This window comes from Vigna umbellata, chromosome 11 (assembly GCF_029865625.1).
Source record: "Vigna umbellata cultivar VRB3 chromosome 11, Vumbellata_1.0, whole genome shotgun sequence".
Taxonomy (NCBI): domain Eukaryota; kingdom Viridiplantae; phylum Streptophyta; class Magnoliopsida; order Fabales; family Fabaceae; genus Vigna; species Vigna umbellata.
Genome location: NC_142175.1, coordinates 4,245,677 through 4,267,556, shown reverse-complemented (window position 1 = coordinate 4,267,556; position 21,880 = coordinate 4,245,677). Strand labels below are relative to the sequence as shown.

The window sequence follows — 21,880 nt, the reverse complement described above, 5'->3', positions numbered from 1 at the left end:
TAATCTAATTGATTAAATGCAACATAATTTGATTTTCTATATAAATCAGATTTGAAACCTTACTCAATAACTAATTCATTTGTTATTATTGACATTTTCATTGAGTTTGAGTACAAACACGTCCAAGAAGAGGTCTTGGAGATTTCAAGCTACATTGGTGAAGAAGAAAACAAGAAATCCATCAAGACTCAAAGGAGATTACTTGTTCTGATCTATCTGCACTATTTGAGTGTAAATCTTTCAGGTTCTTATACATTGTATTTGATTTGATACCTGTGCTAGGTAGGCCAGGTTAGAGAGAGTGAGTGCAATGCTCTCTTGTATTATTTGTATTGGATTTGAGTGTTGTGATGATATCAATTGAGTGTATCGTTGTATTCTTGAACTCAAATCTTGATTAGTGAATTACCTCCCAACTAAGGTTGTTGAGGGAAGACTTGATGTAGACTTCTTGTAAGAGCTGAACCAATATAAATCTTTGTGTGTTTTAGTCTTTCTTTTAAATTTCTTTACTTTGATTAATTCAAACACCTTTGACTAGTGATTTAAAGATTAAACATTCTTTAAAGATTTAAAAAGCTTTTAAAATTCAATTCACCTCTCTTAACTTAAGATACATGAATTACTTTAATAACAATAAGTAATGATTATCCTTAGTAATCCATAAATATTTTATAAAAAAATTACAATAAACCCATAAACAATTTATGTATATCTATAATTTGACTTTCTTTATTTTATGAGTAATTGCCCTAAATTCAACTTTACTTTAAAATTAATTAAAGCATAAATTTGATCACTTTTGTTATTACAAATTTACCATACAATTAACTTCCTAAGTTAAAATAATGTTTCAATACCATATATATATATATATATATATATATTGTTTATGTATATAATTGAGGAGGGTTGAGAGACACACCTTTCTGTTGTCGCCTTCCTTATTCTCTGGCCTCTAAACCTCATACCTCAAATTCTTCTAGTCCAAGTCGAGTGGGAGGGTACCTGCAAAAGGCACTCTGACGCTCAAGTTCGTGATAATAGTGATAATATTCAATAGAGAGTGAGTACTCAGAATTAGTTCAACATGCTTACCTTGGTGGCTTAGCCTTTTATTTATAAGTTATTTCATGGATCCTAAACTGGCATAGGTCCAATAAAACGAACTTACCTTTAAATTCGGTTTTATTACTCATAAACAATTTCTTTATCCTACAATCAGTTATCAATATCTTTAATCAATATCTTTAATCAATATCTTTAATCAATATGTTATTAACTTATTAATCTGTTTATTTGCCTAAACCATTGGCCCAATAACAATATCTTGAACGCTAGCCCAATTATGGCACAACATCAATAACTTAAGCAATGACCCAACGTTTAATCTGCTTGATTTTAGACCTAAGTAGTAGACCGAAAGGCTACGAATGCTAACGGTTCGCTCTATCCTACATACAATACATATGCCTCCAAGTCCGAGTTAACCATCCGGTCTAAGCCAAGGTTAACTATAGGACAAATAATAGGCATAAATATTAAGGCTCGGTACCGTAACCACTTTTTCTCCCTAGTGGTATTTAGAGCTTTGCCTTCTTCTTAGACCATAAGATAGACTTTAACTTGGCCAAAGACGAGAAAAATGTAGTTGAGCATATATCTAATCAACAACTAGCCGACTCGGTTCTTGAGTTATCTTGCAGAATGGCCTTGGCGAATTGGAATCTAGCATATGCGTAGTATAGGAGTAAATTAAGGGCTCAACTAAATGGGTCTCAAAATGAAAATGCAGCCTTAAAGCTGAAATTGGAAGAAGCAATTGCTGCTTATTCACAATGTCACAAGACAAACATAGTCTGCCCAATTACTGGTTGATGCCGATCGCATAGTGGGAGATCCCCCACCTTCTAAATGTGTCCATTGTCGAAGCTGGTTTTGATGGGATGAAGGACATACCCAATGAAGAATTTGAAGCTGAAGTTCCAGCTGAAGAATTCATGGAAGATGTCGCTACTGAGGGACAAGTTCAAAAAGAAGAAGCGCCTATAGACAACGAAGAAGAGGTGGCTAACGAGACTGAAGGCCAAGATGAAGCCACGAACCCTTCCATCGAAGAAAATATTAATCTCTGGTTGGAGGATTTGTGATTGTAAATCTGACATATATGCCTGCTTAATATTTCAGTACTTTCCTATGTTATTTTTACTATATGTCTGAGTTAGGTGTTTATTGAACAACCTTCACTGCTTGAATTACTTGTTATAAATATGCAACATTTTATTGTTAAGAATGTTGCTCGCAAGAAGTTTCCTACAGATTACTTAAATATACTAACCAAGCTAGCTATGAATATCAGAGTGTAGTTGAAATGTTTATTATTTACTTGTCGCTTGGTTTAAGCTAGGAGTTCATTAAAAATGTTCCCTAGACTTATTTGACGAGAGTGAGAGTTCGCTGAGAACGCAGTTTTGGCTTAGGAGTTCATGGAGAACGTTCCTTAGCGGTCGAGAGTGATAGTTCATTGAGAACGTCCCTCACTTCTCGATTTTGGCCTAGGAGTTCATGGAGAACGTATCCTAGCGGATGAGAATGATAGTTCATTGAGAACGTTCATCACTTCTCGGTTTTGGTCTAAGAGTTCACGGAGAACGTACCCTAGCAGACGAGAGTGACTGTTCATTGAGAATGTTCCTCAGTTCTCGATTTCGGCCAAGGAGTTCACGGAGAATGTACCCTAGCGGACGAGAGTGACAGTTCATTGAGAACGTTCCTCACTTCTCAGTTTTGGCCTAGGAGTTCACGGAGAACGTACCCTAGCGGACGAGAGTGACAATTCATTGAGAACGTTCCTCATTTCTTGGTTTTTGCATAGGAGTTCACAGAAAACGTTCCGTAGCGAACGAGAGTGATAGTTTATTGAGAACTTTTATCACCTCTCGGTTTGACCAGGAGTTCCTAGAGAACGTTCCCTGGGTTTTGTGGACTGCCCGAACGATAAGCTCCCGATTGACCTTGTGATTTGTGTGCAGGATCCTGTCATCTGCACTGAAGAAATATAGCAACTCGAATTTGAACTTGTCAGAAAGAGTATAGCCAATTAAACCAACACATTTATGAGGTTAGACCATTAATATCAAAATGACTTAGGCCACAATGTCGGACGGCCAAACAAGCAAGACTGTTTGGTCGAAGAGACTCTAGTGAGAGTTCACGGAGAACGTTCATCACCGAGCAGTAAGCTCTCGATTGATCAAGTGGTTTGTACGGAGGGCCCTATCAGTTGTACTGAAGAGAAAATAGCAATTCGAATTCGAATGGTCAGAAAAATGTAGCCAATCAAATTAATACTAAAATAGTTTAGGTTATCAAGCCGGATGGTCGGATAGGCGAGACCGTTCGGTCTTCGGTTGAACGTTTGAAGGCCAAAAATGAGGAAACCATATTAGGATGTGTCATGGATGAGCTATAGGTGTTTTACTGCCTTGTGACCTATAAAATAGATGAGGACATTGACTGTGATAATATAAATAGGCACCGCTCAGAATATGTTGAACAAGGGTAGAGGTGCCGAGTTGATGTTTGCACGAGAGCCAAGCCAGTGAAACCTGACAAGGCTGAACATAGGTGTTCCAAATGACCGAGCGGGAAGGGACTGAACCTTCCTATGCAAGATATTTTCACTCACAAAAATAAGGTAAATACTTATAGTCAATGTTCTAACAAAGTTGAACGTAGGTGTTCCAATTGATAGAGCAGGAAGGTATCACAATCGGGATCACAACGGGACGGCGAACCGAAAAACAAACGAATTTAAGGAAAGATTTTGGGAGTCACCACCATAATTTATTATGGAAAAACTATGGAAAACCATAAAATAAGACATGGTCTACGAAAACTAGATTTTAGGTTCGGGAATCGGTTACGCGTAAGGAAGGTGTTAGCACCCTATCGCGCATGCTCAAAGGCAGTACCTTTAATTAAATGTATAAAGTTGACATGGTTTTTCAAAATGTTTAATTTTCCCTAAAAAAATAATATAAAGAAACAAAAAATTATTTTTTTGTTTTATGCACACGACAAGGATTGACCTTGCTCTTACGTATATCCATTTATGATGGACAATCAGGGATCACGTAGTTCTTTATTTAGAAAAAGGTTTGTGAGTTTGTTTGAAAATTATTATGGATTATTTTAGATTTTTGAAAAGTGAACTCGATTAGGATTGACATCGTTTTTTTTTATTTTGAAGAAATTCTTTTATTTTGAAAATGGTGGGGAAAAAAAGAATGAAACCGGCCATAGGCCGACGAGTACTTATAGAATTTATTTTATGACTTATTATTATTTTTTTTATAGGAAAATACGTGATAAGAAATATTTTTTTATTTATTTTGAACTTGTTTATTTATTATTTATTTTTAAATAAAATAAATATCATGTGATGCGGGAGATATAACCAATACCAAAAGAAACGAGAGAAAATATTTTTTTATGAAAAACATTATTGGTGTGTAGTAAAAAAAATAATATCTTTAGAAAGACCTTCAACGAAAAGAGAAAAAGAATGGTACATAGATGACATACCTTTTCAGCTTTCAAAACTCCCCTAGTTCTTCCTTGATAGTTTCTGTTGGCAGAGTCCCTTTAGCGTGAGAACTTACTTTTCTCTATGCTCTCCCGTACTTTTTCTATCTCTATTATTTCAGAGTGTGTCTCTCCGTCTTTTTCTTCTTTTTCGTCCCCTTTTTCTATGACAAGGTGTGTATTTATATACACACATTGTAATATTATGGTAATCTTGCCTTGATTGTAAATTAATTGACAGTTGACAAAATAAGGAAATAAAATGTCTTGTTCCAAGAAAAAGAAATCAAATAATATTCAAGACATTGATTATAACTATTGTCAGAAAATTTGTCCATTTTTAAATCATATTTTCCTCTTTAAAAGCAACTGACGTAGCAAATTATATTAATATATTATTTTAATTACTACTTATAATTATTGGCATAATGTTGATTCAAATTATTACTATATCAAACTAATATTTCAAAAATATTTTCTAGTGATGTGTCCTGCATTAAGGAAATTTATTTTATTATTTTCTTTTTTCCTTTTTTTCTTACCCACCATTAATTATTATTCTCTTATACTCTATTTTTATTTATTTACTTACCCGGACGAAATTGGGTGTTGACAGAAGGGACTGAACCTTCCTGACATGGTTGAACATAGGTGGTCCAATTGACAGAACGAGAAGGAACTGAACCTTCTTGTGCAAGATATTTTTACTTATAAAAATATGTGCTAAACAAAATAAAGTAAACGCTTCAATATTTTATAATCTTCTTTTTTGTGGAGGCATTTAAGCTTTTGCCTTGTAAACCTCTGATGGTTACCTAAAAGTTTTCAAAACAAAAGACGTGCCTTTAAAAAGTATTATGGAATTTTTGTCTTTTGATGCAAGACCTGGTATTGATCCGAAGTCGCGATCTTGAGACCGAGCATGCGTCTGGTTCCTTGTGGTTTCGTAGGGATGTCGCCCGGCCCCATGGTGGGCGCCAAAATGTTTCTGTGTACAATTGAGGAAGGTCGAGAGACACACCTTTCTGTTGTCACCTTTCTTATTCTCTAACCTTTAAACCTCATACCTCAAATTCTTCTAGTCTGAGCCGAGTAGGAAGGTACCTACAAAAGAAACTCAGACGCTTAAGTCAGTGACTTTGCGTGATAATAGTGATAATATTCAATAGAGAGTAAGTACTCAAAATTAGTTCAACATGCTTATCTTGACCGCTTAGCCTTCTATTTATAATTAAGTTATTTCATGGACTTAAACTAGTACAGGTCAAACAACTTCCTTATTTTGTAATCAATATCTTTAGTTAATATGTTATTTATTAACTTATTAATCTATTTATTTGTCCAAACCATTGACCAAATAATATGCTTAAACGAATAAACCGAACGAATACGAATGCTAAACTCTATCTATATACCATATATATATATATATATATATATATATATATATATATATATATATATATATATATATATATATATATATATATATGGGTTTGTTAGCGCGTACGCTTGTTTTTCAGTTGGTACATTTTAGCAATGTGTACCGGATTTTAGTAGACAAAAATACCCTTATATATCATGGATTCTAAGTTTTAAGGTTAAGGGTATTTTAATAATTTTCATTCTCAAAACTTAAAAAAAAAAACCCCAAACCCTTACTCACCTCTCTCATTCCTCTCAATCCTTTCTCTTTCATCTCTCTCACTCCAACATTTTCTCTGTCATCCCTACTGTAGCCCCAATTGAAAAAAATCAGAAACACTTGCCTTTAAAAATTTGCCTTCGTAAAGAGTTGAGTCATTGACATATTCACCTTCAGGCAAAGGTTCATTCAAGATCTCTTCAATTTCACCATTTTCACTAACCTCTCTAATTTCATCATCTGCATATGTTGAATCATCATCTCTAAAAAAACCCTTCAGGCCAATTACCAATTCTTTCGGATGTCATTATGCTTGTGAAAATTAGATAAAATTATATACGACAAATTATAAAATGAAAACTCATTATAAAGTCATTTTTTGTAAGAAATTGTTTAACAACGAGTGTTTTTGATTTTTTCCAAGCCAATTACCAATTCCTTTAATGTCATTATGCTTCTGAAAATTAGATAAAATTATATAAGACAAAAATTATAAAATAAAAACTCATTATAAAATCATTTTTTTGTAAGAAATTGTTAAAATCATTTTTTGTAAGAAATTGTTTAAGAGCGAGTATTTCTGATTTTTTCAAGGTCAATTACCAATTCCTTTATGCTTGTGAAAATTGGATAAAATTATATAAGACAAAAATTATAAGATGAAAACTCACTATAAAATCATTTTTTTGTAAGATTGTTTAACGGCAAGTGTTTCTGATTTTTTCAATTGGGGCTACAGTAGGGATGACACAGAGAAAAGATTGGAGTTAGAAAGATGAAAGAGAAAGGGTTGAGAGGAATGAGAGAGGTGAGTAAGGGTTTGGGGGTTATCCTTAACCTTGAAACTTAATTAGAATTACACAATTGTTCTCAATTCAAAGCTTTTATATATTGAATTCACCTTTCAATTCAATTTCAATTAGAATTGCAACACACGCGAAATTCAACTTAATTGAATAGCAATTACATAATTCATAAAGTAAACACCATATTAGTCAGGGAATGTGATGCTTTTTCAAATTCAAAGCATTCCAACTTTGAAAACTTTTCAATCTAATGTAAACATAACAGCGGCTTTCCTGTTCACGTGGAATTCGATTTTGATTAACGGCCATTAATGTTACACTGAATAGGCTTTCAATTCAATGCTTCCTATTAAACTTCAATGCCCAGCAGCGGGTATTCAACGCATCCTTACATGCTATATTAAAACGTTACAGATTTCAATTCACGTTGTGCAGCGAAATCAATTAAATTCCATAAATAAAATCTCTAAATTCTATAATTTTAAATTAAGGTTTAAAAAAACATTATTTGTGGAGAATAATAAATTCTGCAAAACTAATAGTTTCAAACTGTCAGACCTCGGAAAACCCCACCTGTCTTATCTTATTAAAACGCACCCAAAACCTCTGCACGGAAGCCAGGTGTCAAGCAACGAAGATTCGAAAATCAGATAGTGAAAGGCAGGTGTCAATGAGTGAGCTGACGTTCGTTTTAAGGAGAGAAACAAAACCTGATTTTCTGAAAAACCCGTTTCACTCACTCTGCATGCACCTTCTTCCCCAGAACTCTGAACTTTCCATCTTCTCCTCCTTCTCACTAGAAACTCTAACTTCTCTCTAAGAAAACTAACCTTTTCTCTTCTCCGATCATCATTCAGAAACCGTAGAAGTGTTCCCGGCGACCCAAGCTTCATTTTGAACCGATCATTTCTGAGTTATGAAACTGGTAAGTTTTCTCCTCCTTAATCGTCGTTCTTGTCCACATGAAAACCAAGTTCTGGTTTCATGATTCCTTAGTTTTAGTTCTGAATCATTGTTGGTTCATTATTTGATTCTGGTTCGTAGAGCAGTTGAGCGTTAAGAGTAGAAGGAATCTTAGTTCTTTGGCAAACCAACTTCAGTCAGTAGGACGTCCGTTTACACTAGAGGTAAGGGAAGCTTATTTAATTTAATCTGTATGTAGTTGTTGTGTATGAACCTCCGTTGGTTGAATGAATGAATATGATGCATGCTGGTTGATATTTATGATGATGGTCGATATGTATGAAGTATATGAATGTGAATATGAGTAATCATTTTGGAGTATGAATTTTAATATGGATTCTATAAAGTATGTAAATTGATATTTGATGTGAAGTTATAAGGTTATAAACTGATGTGTTGAAACTTGAGTTGGAAATAAATGAAAATCTGAATATGAAATTCTCACTATGATAATGTACATTCGTCATCGAACGGTCCCCTACCGTTCAGTTTTTCTAGTAAACTGTTTTAAAATGGAATTCTTTCATTTGGAGAGAATTCTATTCGAGAACAAGTGTCCTCATGGGAAACACTAGGTTGGAGCGTTCGGCCCAGCATAGTTGTATCCGGATATTCGAAATAAAGTAATACATATATATACCCTAGTACTTTAAGATTAGTAGTGCTCGGTCTTACACCTAGCGCTCGTACTAAGTAAGTGTTCGGTCTTACACCTAGCGCTCGTACTGAGTAGTGTTCGGTCTTACACCAAGCGCTCGTACTAATGTATAATCAATCTTGATAAAATAGCGTTCGTCCAACTTCAGTAATATTTCTTTTTCCATGTTCGGTCATTTACTGGCATTGGCTTTCCGTATGTGAACTATTCTAAATATAGTCCTTAACATCTTGATTATTCTTCTTGCATTGGATCCGGCCTAAGGCCTCCATACTTGAATTATTCCTTAAGTATTGGTTTGAACTCAAGAGAGTCAGTTCATTTAACTGACTCACGTGGTAAATATCGTTCGTCACATATTTCACTATTTTACTCGGCTCATTTCTTAAATCCAAAAGTAACTCTCTTAGTCTTATTATGTTCTGAACGGGAGGATCATCGGTCTCGTTCTTATCGTTTGTCCTCGTTCTGAAGAGGGTTGAACGTTCGTTATTTAATGTCCTTGTAACTGATGATGAAAGTGATAATAAAGTGAAAGATTATAAAGGATGAATAGTATATGAGATGATTAAACGGTTGTGGATTTTGAACGAGCGTTCCGGGGAGGAACGACTCATGTATTGAATATTGGAATTGGTAAAGTATGATTGTGGTTATGTTAATGCTGGCAGTTCATCCTGATGTTCCATGAGTACTCATCCTCACGTAGAGGAGGGTAGGTCATGTGTGGGAACGGCAGGAGGTCCTAGTCCTTAGGGGTACTTTGGATAGGGCTAACATCGGGTGGCAGCTGTTGAGTGTATCCCAGTTACTACATCACCCGGGTGCAAGAACGCTTGTAGCTACACAGATCATATAGTCCAGACGGTCAGTCTAGTGATAGGCGTTGCAATGATACTTATGTTGAAATGTTTCTTGAGTATTGAAATGTTTACTTTATATGTTGATGTATGAATTAAATTACATAAGCTTACCCTGTTGTTTTCTTGTGTTGTCTCGTCCATGTACGTCCGTCTTGTCAATTGCAATGATCATCCGTGTGGATGTGAGCAGAAGGAGACGCATTGTTGGAAGAAGTGATTGAAGAAGAGAATCTGGTGGACGTTGAAGTTAAGGCCGAACCTTAGGTCGCTCGGTTAATTTAGATGTTAGATGTTTTGTTTTGATCGTTCGGTGATTGTTTTGTAAAACCGTTCGATCTGACTTTTTCTTATTTCTATGAAATTGTAATTAACTCTGTACTTAACTCCGTTCGGTTTAAACGTTTTATTAGTGTAAGACTGAACTGATATATTACTAATTGTAATTATTTCTAATGTATGGTTTATTATTTTTGGGATGTTACACAAGCTCAATTCAATAAAACTACTCAATTTCATATAAAAATTCAGGATATATTATTATCATAAAATATATTATTAGAATGGTTCAAGAACTTATTTAGGTTCATTATTATTTTGAGTTAAAAAGAAATACGTTTTTTTCCGTTTCTTCTTTGACCTTTTTTATGGCTTCTTTTTATGATGATAACGTAGTTTATCTTTATCTCTTGTTTTTTAAAATTCTTTTCAGAAACAATAGATATAGAGAGATAATGATGTCTATTATTTATTCCTCATAACTTTTATTAACCTCTAGTTTTTTTAATATTTAACAAATAAATTATTTCTGTTAATTTTACTAAAATGGCGTGAAAAGTTGGTAAACTGTAATATTTAATCAATTACGTGTCACTTTTTTAGTAATGCATTTTAGGTGACGTTACGTGTAATTATAGCATCACAAAGGTGCCAGTGGTGGAGGCTAGACGTAGCGCTTGAATCCGTGAAGAGAAAGGAGTTCCACGAGTGAACGACCGCTTGCACTACCATTACGGCAGTCAGTCTCGAAAATCACTTTTGACACTAAATCCATTCCCAGAAGCCACTGTTGTTCATGGTTACTGAAAACCACACCCTTTGCTTTTTTTCTTTCTTGTAATTTGGAGGTCTAGCAATTTTGTTTCCTCATACAAGGGTGTGAGCTATGATGTTCCTCATCTACAACAAAACAACACAAATGGATAAGAAAAGCGAGAACTCTTCTAAGCTTTTGCCAAAACCTTATAATTCTGTAAGGAATTCTCCCAACATTTCTTCTATTTCTGGGACAAGTGAACCATTGACATATTTAGAATTTATAAATAACCAGAAAGAAAGAGATTATCTTCACGAAGTCAATTATGAACTTGAACGTAGACAAGTTATTGGATGGTCTTGGCCCTAGATACACATATTGGTTTGGATATGATCCATTGCCTCTTGATGCATATATGTTACCTGCAACTGTTCTTAGTTGACAACCTCCCTTTAGAAATTCCCTAAATTACATATAACCAAAAAGGTAATAAATCCTAAACTAAAATACTACCATTTCATCTGCCAAATTCTCTAAATTATATATAAATGTCGATCACCTACGAAATCAAATTCACCTCGATTGTTAACAATTTTCAATCATCGACGAAGAAAATCTTCTTCCTTTCTCCTTTCAGAATGTTACCAAATCCTTAGCTTTATTAGTCTTTAAATTCCTTATTCTTTTGTTGACCAAGTTTTGCATATAATGAATATTATATTAATAAAATAATTCATATCATCGTATCAACCATGCATCACCGTTAATCATTTAGACAAATTTTACAATTCGGTGATATTTGTTATACATTTAAGAAAACAAACCAATGTTTAAAATTTAAGAATCGAATTGAGATTTCAGTATAAATATACGAAGGTTTTAACCTATAATTTAACATGTAAACAATAGATTTAACTAAAAGAACTGAACTTGAAATCTAATCCACCTAAAAGAATTATAAAATGAAATTTACACTCACTCTTATATTATATATATTACAAATTGATTTTATTTTAATGAATATTTAATTTCAAACTAATTATTTCAAAATACGTTTAAAAGAAACATGTGAAAATCAATTTTACAAAATGATGATTTTGAAAAATATGGAAGAAAGAAAAAGCCAAATTAATTTTAGGATAAGGATACTTTGACAATAGCATTTGACAATATTTTGACATGGGTTACGTGTCAAAATTTTAGTGGTGCACGTGGAAAACAATTTTTAAAATTGAGAATGACGTGAAAACAGAATTGGGGGCAGGATTTCAAGGTTTGGGAGTTCATTTTCACTATTCAGATTTTGAATTTGAGGAAGCTTTGAGAGAGAACCCAAGGTTAGAGAGAAAGCGCAAACCCAAGAGAGAGTCCCTCTTCCTCCCACCCAACCACCCATTGGCGCGTTTTGAGCTACCGCCGTTTACGTCTACCCACCCACCCAGTTTGTCTTCCTTGGAGCGAGGCGGTGCTTTGTCCGCTGGAGTGTTGTCGTCGACGCATACCCACCCACATTGGCATGTTTTGAGCTATTGTCGTTTACGTGTACCGACCCACCCAGTTCGTGTTCTGTGGAGCGTCGCGGTCCTTTGTCTGCCTTTTGTGTTGTCGTCGACGTTTACCCACCCACACATCTTGCTCTGTGCCACCCACCGAGAGGCGTTGGTGTTCATTAAAGGGTGGTTGTACTGTATTTGTTCATTAAAGGTTGGTTTAGTTTGTTTAAATTTGTTAGGGCATTTTTGTGTTGTTGTGCTTTTTCGGTGTTTTTCAAGGTATGGTTTAGTGTGGGTTGAAGTTGTGTAGAAGATTTAGTGGTTGATGTCGTTTTTGGGCGGAAAGTATGAATTTTTTTTTATGGTTTTTGTTGGGCTATTGATACCATGGTTTTTGTACTATTTTTGTTTTTTTGAGTTGTTTTTGGGTTAATTTTACATTGTTTTTGTATTTTTGTTGGACTGGCAGTGACGGATTGCACAAAAAAAAAGAAGGTTATAATAATGTAAGTATATTTAATGTTTTGAAAATTTATTTGTTTGTTTGAAAAGAGTTTTTTGATGGTTTTTATATTGAAAACGAATTGTTGCGATTGCGGGCATGGTCCGACACAAAACTAATAGTCGACATTAATGGTATACTACAACAAATTGATAGGACACGTATCGGGGAGATTCCATTCAAGTGGTGTCTTTATATAAACAACCCAATTGACTTATGCACTCCGCTGTTGAAGGAAATGGTTACACGTTGGGTTGGCTGCAATGAATGTTTTGTTTTGAAGCAAAGAATGGTACCATTTACAGTTGGCGATGTTTGCATGGGTCTAGGGTTGGGTGTTGGTGGTTTAGATGTCAATTTTGATGATAACTTTGGTGTTCTTGTTTGTCAACAATTTTCTTCAAAGTCATTCACTCTAAAAGATGTTATAAGTAGGATAAAATTGTTAATAGAAAATAATGACATGGATGTTGATTGTGTGTGTTGTTTGTATATTTTACTTTATTTTATTGTTTTCTACTTTCCTAGAAGATCAAAGGCAGTTAGTAACATGCCTTTTACAATATTAGATAACATTGATAATTTGTATCAATATAATTAGGCAAAAAGCTATTCACACATTTGTGATAAATAGTTTACGAAAGGCATCAATGATGACAATGCAACATGACATAAAGGACTCCCTAGGACTTAGTGGCAATGTTGTAGTGTTGTAGGTAACAAATTTTAATTTTGTTTACTTTTAATGTGGATGGAATTTGTTTATTATATGATTATCGTTTTGGTTAATTTATGTTTTCTAGCTTTTGGTCGTTGAACGTTTGGGTTTAGCAGACGGTCCACATCCCATTGTGTTCCCGAAAATAATAAATTGGCCTTCGCTTAAGTTGAGGTCAAAGAAAATAGAAGACTTGTTTCAGAAGAAGGATGTTAGTAAGTTGTTATTTTTGTGTACATTTATTTGATGTGTATTACATAAATTGTATTTTGTGTTTTGTGTTTTAGAATGATTAGTTATATTTGGATGTTTATAGATATGTTGGGAGTGGTTTTTGCGTGGGAACCCAATCATTCGTGCAACCCTTCATTTGGATGAAGGGCCAATACTAGAAGATGGTGTACATGAGTTTGGGATAGGTTGGGAAAAAGTAGTGATGAAGAGAATTGAAGACAACCAAAGAAAAATGGTTAAAATGAATAAAGAGTTTAGAACTTTAGCTACTATGGTAGGTGATGGCAAGGAAGAAAGAGGGTGTCCTTCTTTTTTTGAAGAGGGTGGTACATGTGGTGTTGATGTTGATGGTGAACCTGATGATAGTGAAGCTGATGATGGTAAAGCAGATGGTGGTCATGTTGACGATGGAGCAGATGAGGAAGCCCAATGTTTGGAAACAGTCAGCTATACTGATGCGGGTGGTTGTTTGGAGGAAGAGAAGGAGGATGTTGAGGACGTTTTGGATGTTGCACCTCTTGTAGGCATCCTGGCACGACAACACCCAAATGAGGATGTTCATTTTTTGAATGTGAATCCAAAAAAGTTGTACAGCTTGGTTATTCCGTTTAACCCTCCTTGGAGGTAATGAATTTTATAATTGTTATTTTTTGAAGAATTTTTTTGTTCGAAGGGTTGTTTCTGAAATTTGTGGTCAAACATTTTGCACCCAGGAGTTTTATTCTTTTGGACCTAGGAAGCAGCTTGGCAACATAGTAATAATGAAATTTAGTATGGTTATTGTTGTTATAGTTTATATGTTGGTTGAATTATGTTTTATTAAGAAATTGTTGGTTTTGTAGGGGATTTTGTTTGCCACAATCGTGTTCATGTTATTTGAAAGGAGTATTGGAGTAGTGAAAAGAATATGTTTTAGTCCGTTATATGCGGTTGGTTAAAATAGTAGTCATTTTATGTTGTAAATATTGTATTGACATGAGAAATGAAAGTTAACTATGTGATTTTCTTGCAGACCCATGTTTTAATTGACTTAAGAAAAAAAAAGATTAATCGCAAAGTTTGTACATTGAATGAGTACTCTAACTACTTACAGTACGATATCATTCGATTTGATGACATTTTTAATGCTGAATTTGTTGGTGTAATCAGATTTCATACAATGTACTTTGAGACTATGTTGATGCTTTTTTGTACATTTCTTGACACATTTTATTTTTTGTAGTTGTTTGTCCCAATTATCCATGACGGTCATGGGTGGTGCTACGTTGTGAAGATTTCATCACTACAAATGTTTGCACATGACTCTTTTGGGCACAAAAGAAAAGAACGAAAAAAGACTGACAATGTTATTGTATGTGTAGTAATTGATGTCTACTTTGTAATTATAAATTTGTTTAGTAGTTTGGATAGTGAAGAGGACTATGTTGTTTTTCAGGCACAAAATCTTGCATTGTTTTTGGGATATTTATTGAATGGTTCCAAAGAAAACAAATCGTCGTTGGAGGCACAACACTTGCAGACTCCAAGCCAACTAATGAGTGCATATTTATGCCCACATTTATGCTTTAAGATTTAAATTTTTGATGGGATAATTATGTTTAAATGGTTGATTTTAAATGAATTTGTGATGATTGGAATTGTTGGGTTTGGGAAATAAAGAAACATTAAAAGTGAGTTTTAGCGCATAAATTATTCTTGGATGTTTTAATGTTTATTTGTACAGTTGAGAATATAAGTTTTATTGGTCCAAATGGAAATTCAAGGCCCAAAATCAGATTTTATTCGGAAAATAATATACAAATGGGCCAAACTGACAGACTTTACCCTTGCACCTCCTAAAATTCCTACATACACTCCTATTTCTGAAACAGGCCAACAACCAAGCCCAAACACTAAGCCCTTTCTACTACACCTCCTAAATTTCCCTACCCATACCCCTCCTAAGCCAAACTTCACCAGATCATGCCACGTGGTAGTCCAACACTAACATATTGAACCACTCAGATGATGCCACATCACTGATCCTTGCACTCACTAGTGAACCAGTCAGAACATGCCACCTCAGCCCTAACCCATGAGCATCATCTTCCACCTTCTCCACAGAAACCCTAGCCTCCAATGATGTAAGCTGTCGTTCCGCTTCCGCCGTACCATCCTCATCGCCGGCCAACTTCTTCTCCCTCCTTTCTCGCTGGAAGGCCACGCTCGTCACCACCATGTTGTGCCGCCACCGTGAAACCACGCCGCCATGAAACCGTGGCACTCCTCCTCCTTCATCGCGAGTTCCGCTCCGCCACCAACCTTCATCGCGCCATTAACGGCGAGTTCTTCATCCACCATCGCCGGAGCACTGCACTCCTCCTCCTCTGAAATCATCACCATCACGCCGCAAGATCACCGCCACCTTCCTTCTCCTTCGCGCAAGGGTTCGAAGCCGCCGCAACATTCATCGTCATCGCGCCTCTGTGAGTTCTTCCCGCTGCCACACCGCACGACCACCATCAACACGCGTCAGCCTTCGCCGTGAACCTCCATGGCAACCACCGAGAAACCGCGCCTCCACTGCCTTCGTTATCATCATCGACTTCGCGTCTCCATCGAGCCCAGTTTCCACCATCAGAATCAAGGCACACCTCCAACATCTCGCACCTGCAAAAAGAAAAACTCAGAAAACCAGACGCACAGGGCAAGCTCGAACAAATTCGGAAAGGAGAAGAGAAACACCATTCTTCTCCAACAGCAAGCGGCGCAGGAATTTCCCTTCCCCAATGTTCTGAAACCCTAATTGGATGGGGAGAGTTCTGACACGTGGCACCACCTCATTGGTGCGTCCTCCTCTAGTCAAAGCTGGTCAACAAGCCTTCTCTGCTCAAAGTCTGGTCAACTGAGAGGCTTTCCTGCAATTTCAGAAATTCAGAAGGGGCTAAAGTGCAGATAGGGGAAATTTCAGGGCATTTGTGCAATTTTGAAAAGTTAGGAAAGTTAAAAGATAAAATTCAGTTGTTAAATTAATTTAATTAGAGAATATCAACAGAAAATCTTTCAAATAATGTTATAATTATTCAAATCTTTTAGTTATTTGGAAGATATAAGATAAAAGATTATGTCAACTGAATATTAAGAGTGCAAGCCCAATCAAGCCCTATATAAAGAGACCCAAGGGGGACTTCGCTTAATTCATTCATTCTCTCATACTCCTCTCACTTTTCTTTCATCTTGTATTCAACTCCATTCATGGAGAGCTAAGCATCTAGGGCTATTCTGCTGTAATTCCATGATGGATTCTGAGGTTATGTTTAGTTAATGCAATTGTTTACTTTGGTTATTGATTTAAGTTGTTCTCTCTATGTCTTTCATCTCTCTATCTTGTTAAAAGCAAAGATTTTTGCATCATAATGTGTTTGAATCTACATGCATATTGATTATATGAGTTTTAGGGTTTCTAGGTTTAAATTGAGAATCTACTTTGATTTAATTTAGGAACTTTCATATGATTAAATGATTTTTACTATCAATTGAGAATGTACTTTGATTGATTAGTAATAATTTCAACTATAATCAATTGAGAATTTACTTTGATTGATTAACTTTTAATTTGGTTAGGAGATTTAAGAATAGACATGATTAAACACAATAGAATTTGATTGAGAATGTACTTTGGTTGAATTTATTGTGAATAATCTAGAAAGGTTTTGAATTTGATTGAGAATTTACTTTGGTTAAATGCATGATCGCCCTCAAATTAATTAAGAATGTACTTTAATTAATTTGAAACTTAAACAATAATCAATTGAACAATTATCCGTGAATAACCGATGACGAATCTACCTTGGAAAAGCAGTGGAATTAGCCTATTTCATCGTAATTGTTTTTAAGTTTCTTATTTGTTCTTTAAACATTCTCCAAACATTACTTTTATCCATAAGCATTGCATAGCATTCATAAGAGTCAGATATTCAAAAGCAATTCCGTGTTCGTTGGGAGACGACTTAGTGTTACTTTAGCCCTATCTACTTTCTTGAATACTACTTGGCAATACTGAAGTTGCCTTAAAAAGTAGTATTAATTTGATAGCTTCAACGATAGCCTATCACCAACCAAACTTGTAAGTTTGTAATGTTTATTTTTGTAAATATAATATTTTATTGTTTCATTGATATGTTAAATCATTATTTTTTTATTGGACTTTGTTTGTTGTTGGACTTTGTTTGTTGTAGATTTGATTGTGGAGTATTTGTTTTAAAAATTATGGAGTTGTTGGACTTTGTTTGTTGTTTATAGTGTATGTATTGATAGAAGTGGATGATATTTATGTCGTTGAGAGTAACATGAGGTCGTTAGTCTAATAGTCATTTATTAGTCATAGATGTTTGACGAATTAACCTCATAATATGGTAGTTTGTGTGAATGAGTTGTTGTTGTTATTGCACCACCTCCAAGTGTAAAGCCCCTAGACTTCAATATCAATACATGTATCCAAATAGTCAAGTCTAGAGGAAATGATTATATGTCTTAAGATGTATTGATTTATTTGTGTTATACGCCTACTTCTATAAACATGATATATGATTGTTTTTTGTACTTTATCTTACCATTTTCTTCTTTGTGTTTGTTTGCCTATTTGTTTCTTCTTTTCTATAGTGATCACTTTAATAACGGGAGCAAAAGATTATGTCTCTAGTGAGCAAGTGCTACAAGAAGATGGAATTGAAGTATATAGTAAAAAATTTTGTTGCATTTTCCTTGATTTTTGTAAATACATATTACACTACTCTTAATTCAATGTAATCTTTCTTAGTAATCAGGATATTATATATATATATATATATATATATATATATATATATATATATATATATATATATATATATTGCTATTATAAGTTATAATTGTAACAACATCTTATATACTTTGTTTGAGTTAAGTGTTTTGTATTATTAAAGATGTAATGAATTCCAATAATAATGAAATACTATGAAAATTAGAATGTTATACTAACTCATTAATTGGCAAAAGAATAATGATACTTTGAAAGATATTATATTTATTTGAAAACATTATAAGGATAAAATCTCATAAAAAATAAACTTTTCTATTTGTAAAAAAAAAGGCTAAGCATATCAAATGAGTATAAAAAAATTATGAATATCATTAGATATGAATTCGTACTTTAGTTCCATGGGAAACTTTTAAAGAATTGGAAAAATCTTACTTGATGTGCTAAATTGTTGAGCGAATGTGGCAAAAATCTGCAAATAAGTGCAATGATAGTTGTAGCTATATTACATGTGCAAATACTTGCTAAAAACACATTTTATCTTAGGAATAATTGATAGCAGCACCTATATGTTATCTCTGTTATCCTAAGAAGAAATCTTAAATACTCAGTGGACTACATGAACAAGTCCAACTTAAGAGGTTCTTCATTATGTACCAAAAAAAGATCCATCATTGAAGATGGAAAATGCAAAAGGAAGAAGACTCTCATTTTGGGGAGAGATGATCACTATTGTCCCTCAAACTCACAATTACAATCTCACCAGTGTCCCTGTAAGAAATGTTGTAGAAGAGTGACAAAAGAAATGAACAAAAAACCTGTGAGAAAACAAACTCAGCTCAGCTTTTTCTTCTCCAGAATCCAGTTGTGGACTCTTCTGACGTATTTCTCATTTATTTTCACATGTAAAAAGCACAGTTTTCTGTAACCCTTCAAAATATACATGTCTATGTATTCTTCGTATCTTTCATAGATTGCTGGTGCTGTAAGAACAATAAAAAGACCTGCCACAACCAAACCACAACAACAACAAAGTCATTTTCCATTCACTTACTACTTAATTTTCAAAAACTGGAGATCAATCAATAGTGAGTTGAATCTATCTTTTGATCACATGATGCTCAGAAACTTACTGGTATATGCCAGGGTAAGGAAATCGGTGAAGCCACCAATAATGGAAATTAGCCAGAGGTATGCAGCTACTTTCAAGAACAGCTTTGAGTCTTTACCAAGGGCAATATCTTGAGAAACTGATAACAAATCATTAACTCTTGTGCGGATAAAAGCTGTCACTTCGTTTGCTATTTCCTCTGACAGATGCAACTGTGGTAGAGGTGGTGCAGGTCTGTCAAAAGAAAAAGTACAGATTAACCTGCTTATATACCTTCTGTCTAACACCATGTGCAATTAATCACTTCTGAAAAACGCAAATTAAATGGAATGTGGATTCTCTGCTGAGTTTGTAGTCTTGTCTCTTTGCCATGCACTTTAAAACATACCGATGTACACTTATTTTAATGTTTTGAAATACTAACATCAGTGTATTTTGGAAACTAGTACAAGAACAACACAAAAAAACTAGCAGAGAATCTGGACTAGACTCGTGAAAAATGACATGTTTGATTTAGTTTTTGAAGTATCAGATCCACGTTTTGAATATGAAAAATGTTTCAATTTGAATGAGTCATGAATTTCCTTTTGACTTGATCTGACGCCAAAAACACAATGATGATTAATGAAAATTAAAAATGGTTTTCAATAGGCACAATCATAATCAAAACTGCAGATAAAATGTGACCCTTTGAACACTACGAGTACAAAAGTGTTCTGCACAGACAAACATACATCACCATATTACAGACAGCATTTAGTTTTCAAACAATTTTTTATATTTCTTAACTACAGCAGCTCAGTTACAGCATACATGTTATACCATTTCAACAAGTAAACCATACCAGCATTTGTCTTTCAAATGCCTTGAATCATATACATTATAAACAATACTTTGAAGAAACAATTCCAGATTAGAACAAATAATCATAATTTGAGCAATCAATGATCTACAACATGCTTTTACATTCTATCACATTTCAGAGTTTAGAAAAGCACACACAAGAAGATCCAAGTGAAGAACATTCAGAAGGATAATTTGCAGAACTGTTACCTGTTGAGAATCGCAGCTGACTTGGCCCAAAGGAAAAGAATGACAATGAGGAGGAGGAAAACATTGGAAACAAGAGACAGAAGAGTATAACCAGATCTTTCAAACACAACCCAAACAGCTAGTGTCACCAACAATATCCCCATCGTTTGGTTCTTCCGTCTCCACAGTATTAAATCTGCAACTGCATTGAACAATGGCATTGATTCAGCAAAGATTCAAAGATCATGATCAATTATGAACTCATTCTGTTCTTCTGGTCCTGACCCTTTTCACATTGGTACCAAAAGCAAACAAAAAATGAAAACAAAGCACAGCCCATAAATCTATGCCACTGTTGAATCAAATAGAACCAAAATGAACATAAACAAAAAACACTGATCAACGCAAATCACCAATAAAGACATTGAATAAAAACTAATCAGAAACGAAAATTTCATACCTTGACCCCCACCAAGGATCTCATGGAGAGTTCTTTGCCGATTGAACAATCGATCTGAGGAACCCATTTTGGGGAGAAGCCAAAGTGAGAAACTTGAACCCAGCAAGGGATCTGTGACCAAAAAAGAAAAGAGCTTTGAGATGATCCACTGAAAAGAAAAAGCAGTGAACATCAACTATGTCTAACTTTTATAATTTTATTCAATTTTCACCTTAGTACTCACTTTTTTGAATTGTATTGTTAGAGTGGACCCAAAATTATCTGTTTTGTAAGGATGATGGAAATTAGAAGCTGGGGCTGGATGTCTCAGATTACAGCCTAAAAGTGAAGTGCCATTCTTTGCTTTTCACTCTCACAGAACAGTGCTCCACTACTTCCAACTCCACCCCCAATCCCCAACACAATACAACAGAAAAAAAAAAACAATAAAGAAATCAAAGAATGATGGATGTTGTGTTGATCTCATTCACTTTCCACTCTAAGCTATCAAATTTACCATCTTCCTTCTTGATCCATCCATTTCATACAAACCATTCTGTTGTCCTGTTCAGTGTAATTTTTCCCTCTCTCTCTCTCATCTCATAGATAGAAACTGATTCTTAGATTACCCACTTGGAGTAGGTGAATTATGAATCCATCAATTTCATCTAACACAAACTTAATCAAGCACTTAGTTTGAAAGATTAACCATATTTTTAATCATTTATTCCTGCTTCCTTTAAAAGCAATTAGGCTCTTTTCCCATTGGCTAATACTTTAAATAAAACAAACAATTATGTAATTAATTCTATTTAATTTAAAATAATTTCAAATCAAACTTGCTGCAGATAAAAATAACTTTCTAATTTTTTACCAATAAAATATACTTCGTGTCATTATAATTTTAATAATAACAGTGATTACATAAAAGTAATAAATGATTTATTGGATATTATGATGATGTAAGTGTTAATGTCAGAGTACTTCAATTCGATTAATAGGAATCAACTTATTATAGG

At 34.4% G+C, this 21,880-nt stretch overlaps 1 protein-coding gene and 1 long non-coding RNA gene across 3 annotated transcripts; both read right to left on the bottom strand.

The window, feature by feature from the left end:
• Positions 1-15,255: 15,255 nt before the first annotated feature.
• Positions 15,256-16,743, bottom strand: LOC148190810 (uncharacterized). The gene is made up of 2 exons (XR_015783095.1): positions 16,227-16,743; positions 15,256-16,151 (listed from the first exon to the last, which is right to left on the bottom strand). It is a non-coding gene; the product is annotated as an uncharacterized LOC148190810 (long non-coding RNA).
• A 2,158-nt stretch (positions 16,744-18,901) lies between these two features.
• Positions 18,902-21,540, bottom strand: LOC124833588 (Reticulon family protein). 2 transcript variants are annotated; one of them, XM_088101656.1, is made up of 5 exons: positions 21,094-21,540; positions 20,883-20,993; positions 20,444-20,624; positions 19,413-19,624; positions 18,902-19,283 (listed from the first exon to the last, which is right to left on the bottom strand). In XM_088101656.1, the coding sequence occupies exons 2-5, from the start codon at positions 20,947-20,949 to the stop codon at positions 19,114-19,116; spliced, it is 630 nt and encodes a 209-aa protein (XP_087957782.1). In that variant the 5' UTR covers positions 20,950-20,993; positions 21,094-21,540; the 3' UTR covers positions 18,902-19,113. The 2 variants fall into 2 exon arrangements, with proteins under 2 accessions (XP_087957782.1, XP_087957781.1); XM_088101655.1 differs by having other exon boundaries at positions 21,106-21,540.
• Positions 21,541-21,880: the final 340 nt, after the last annotated feature.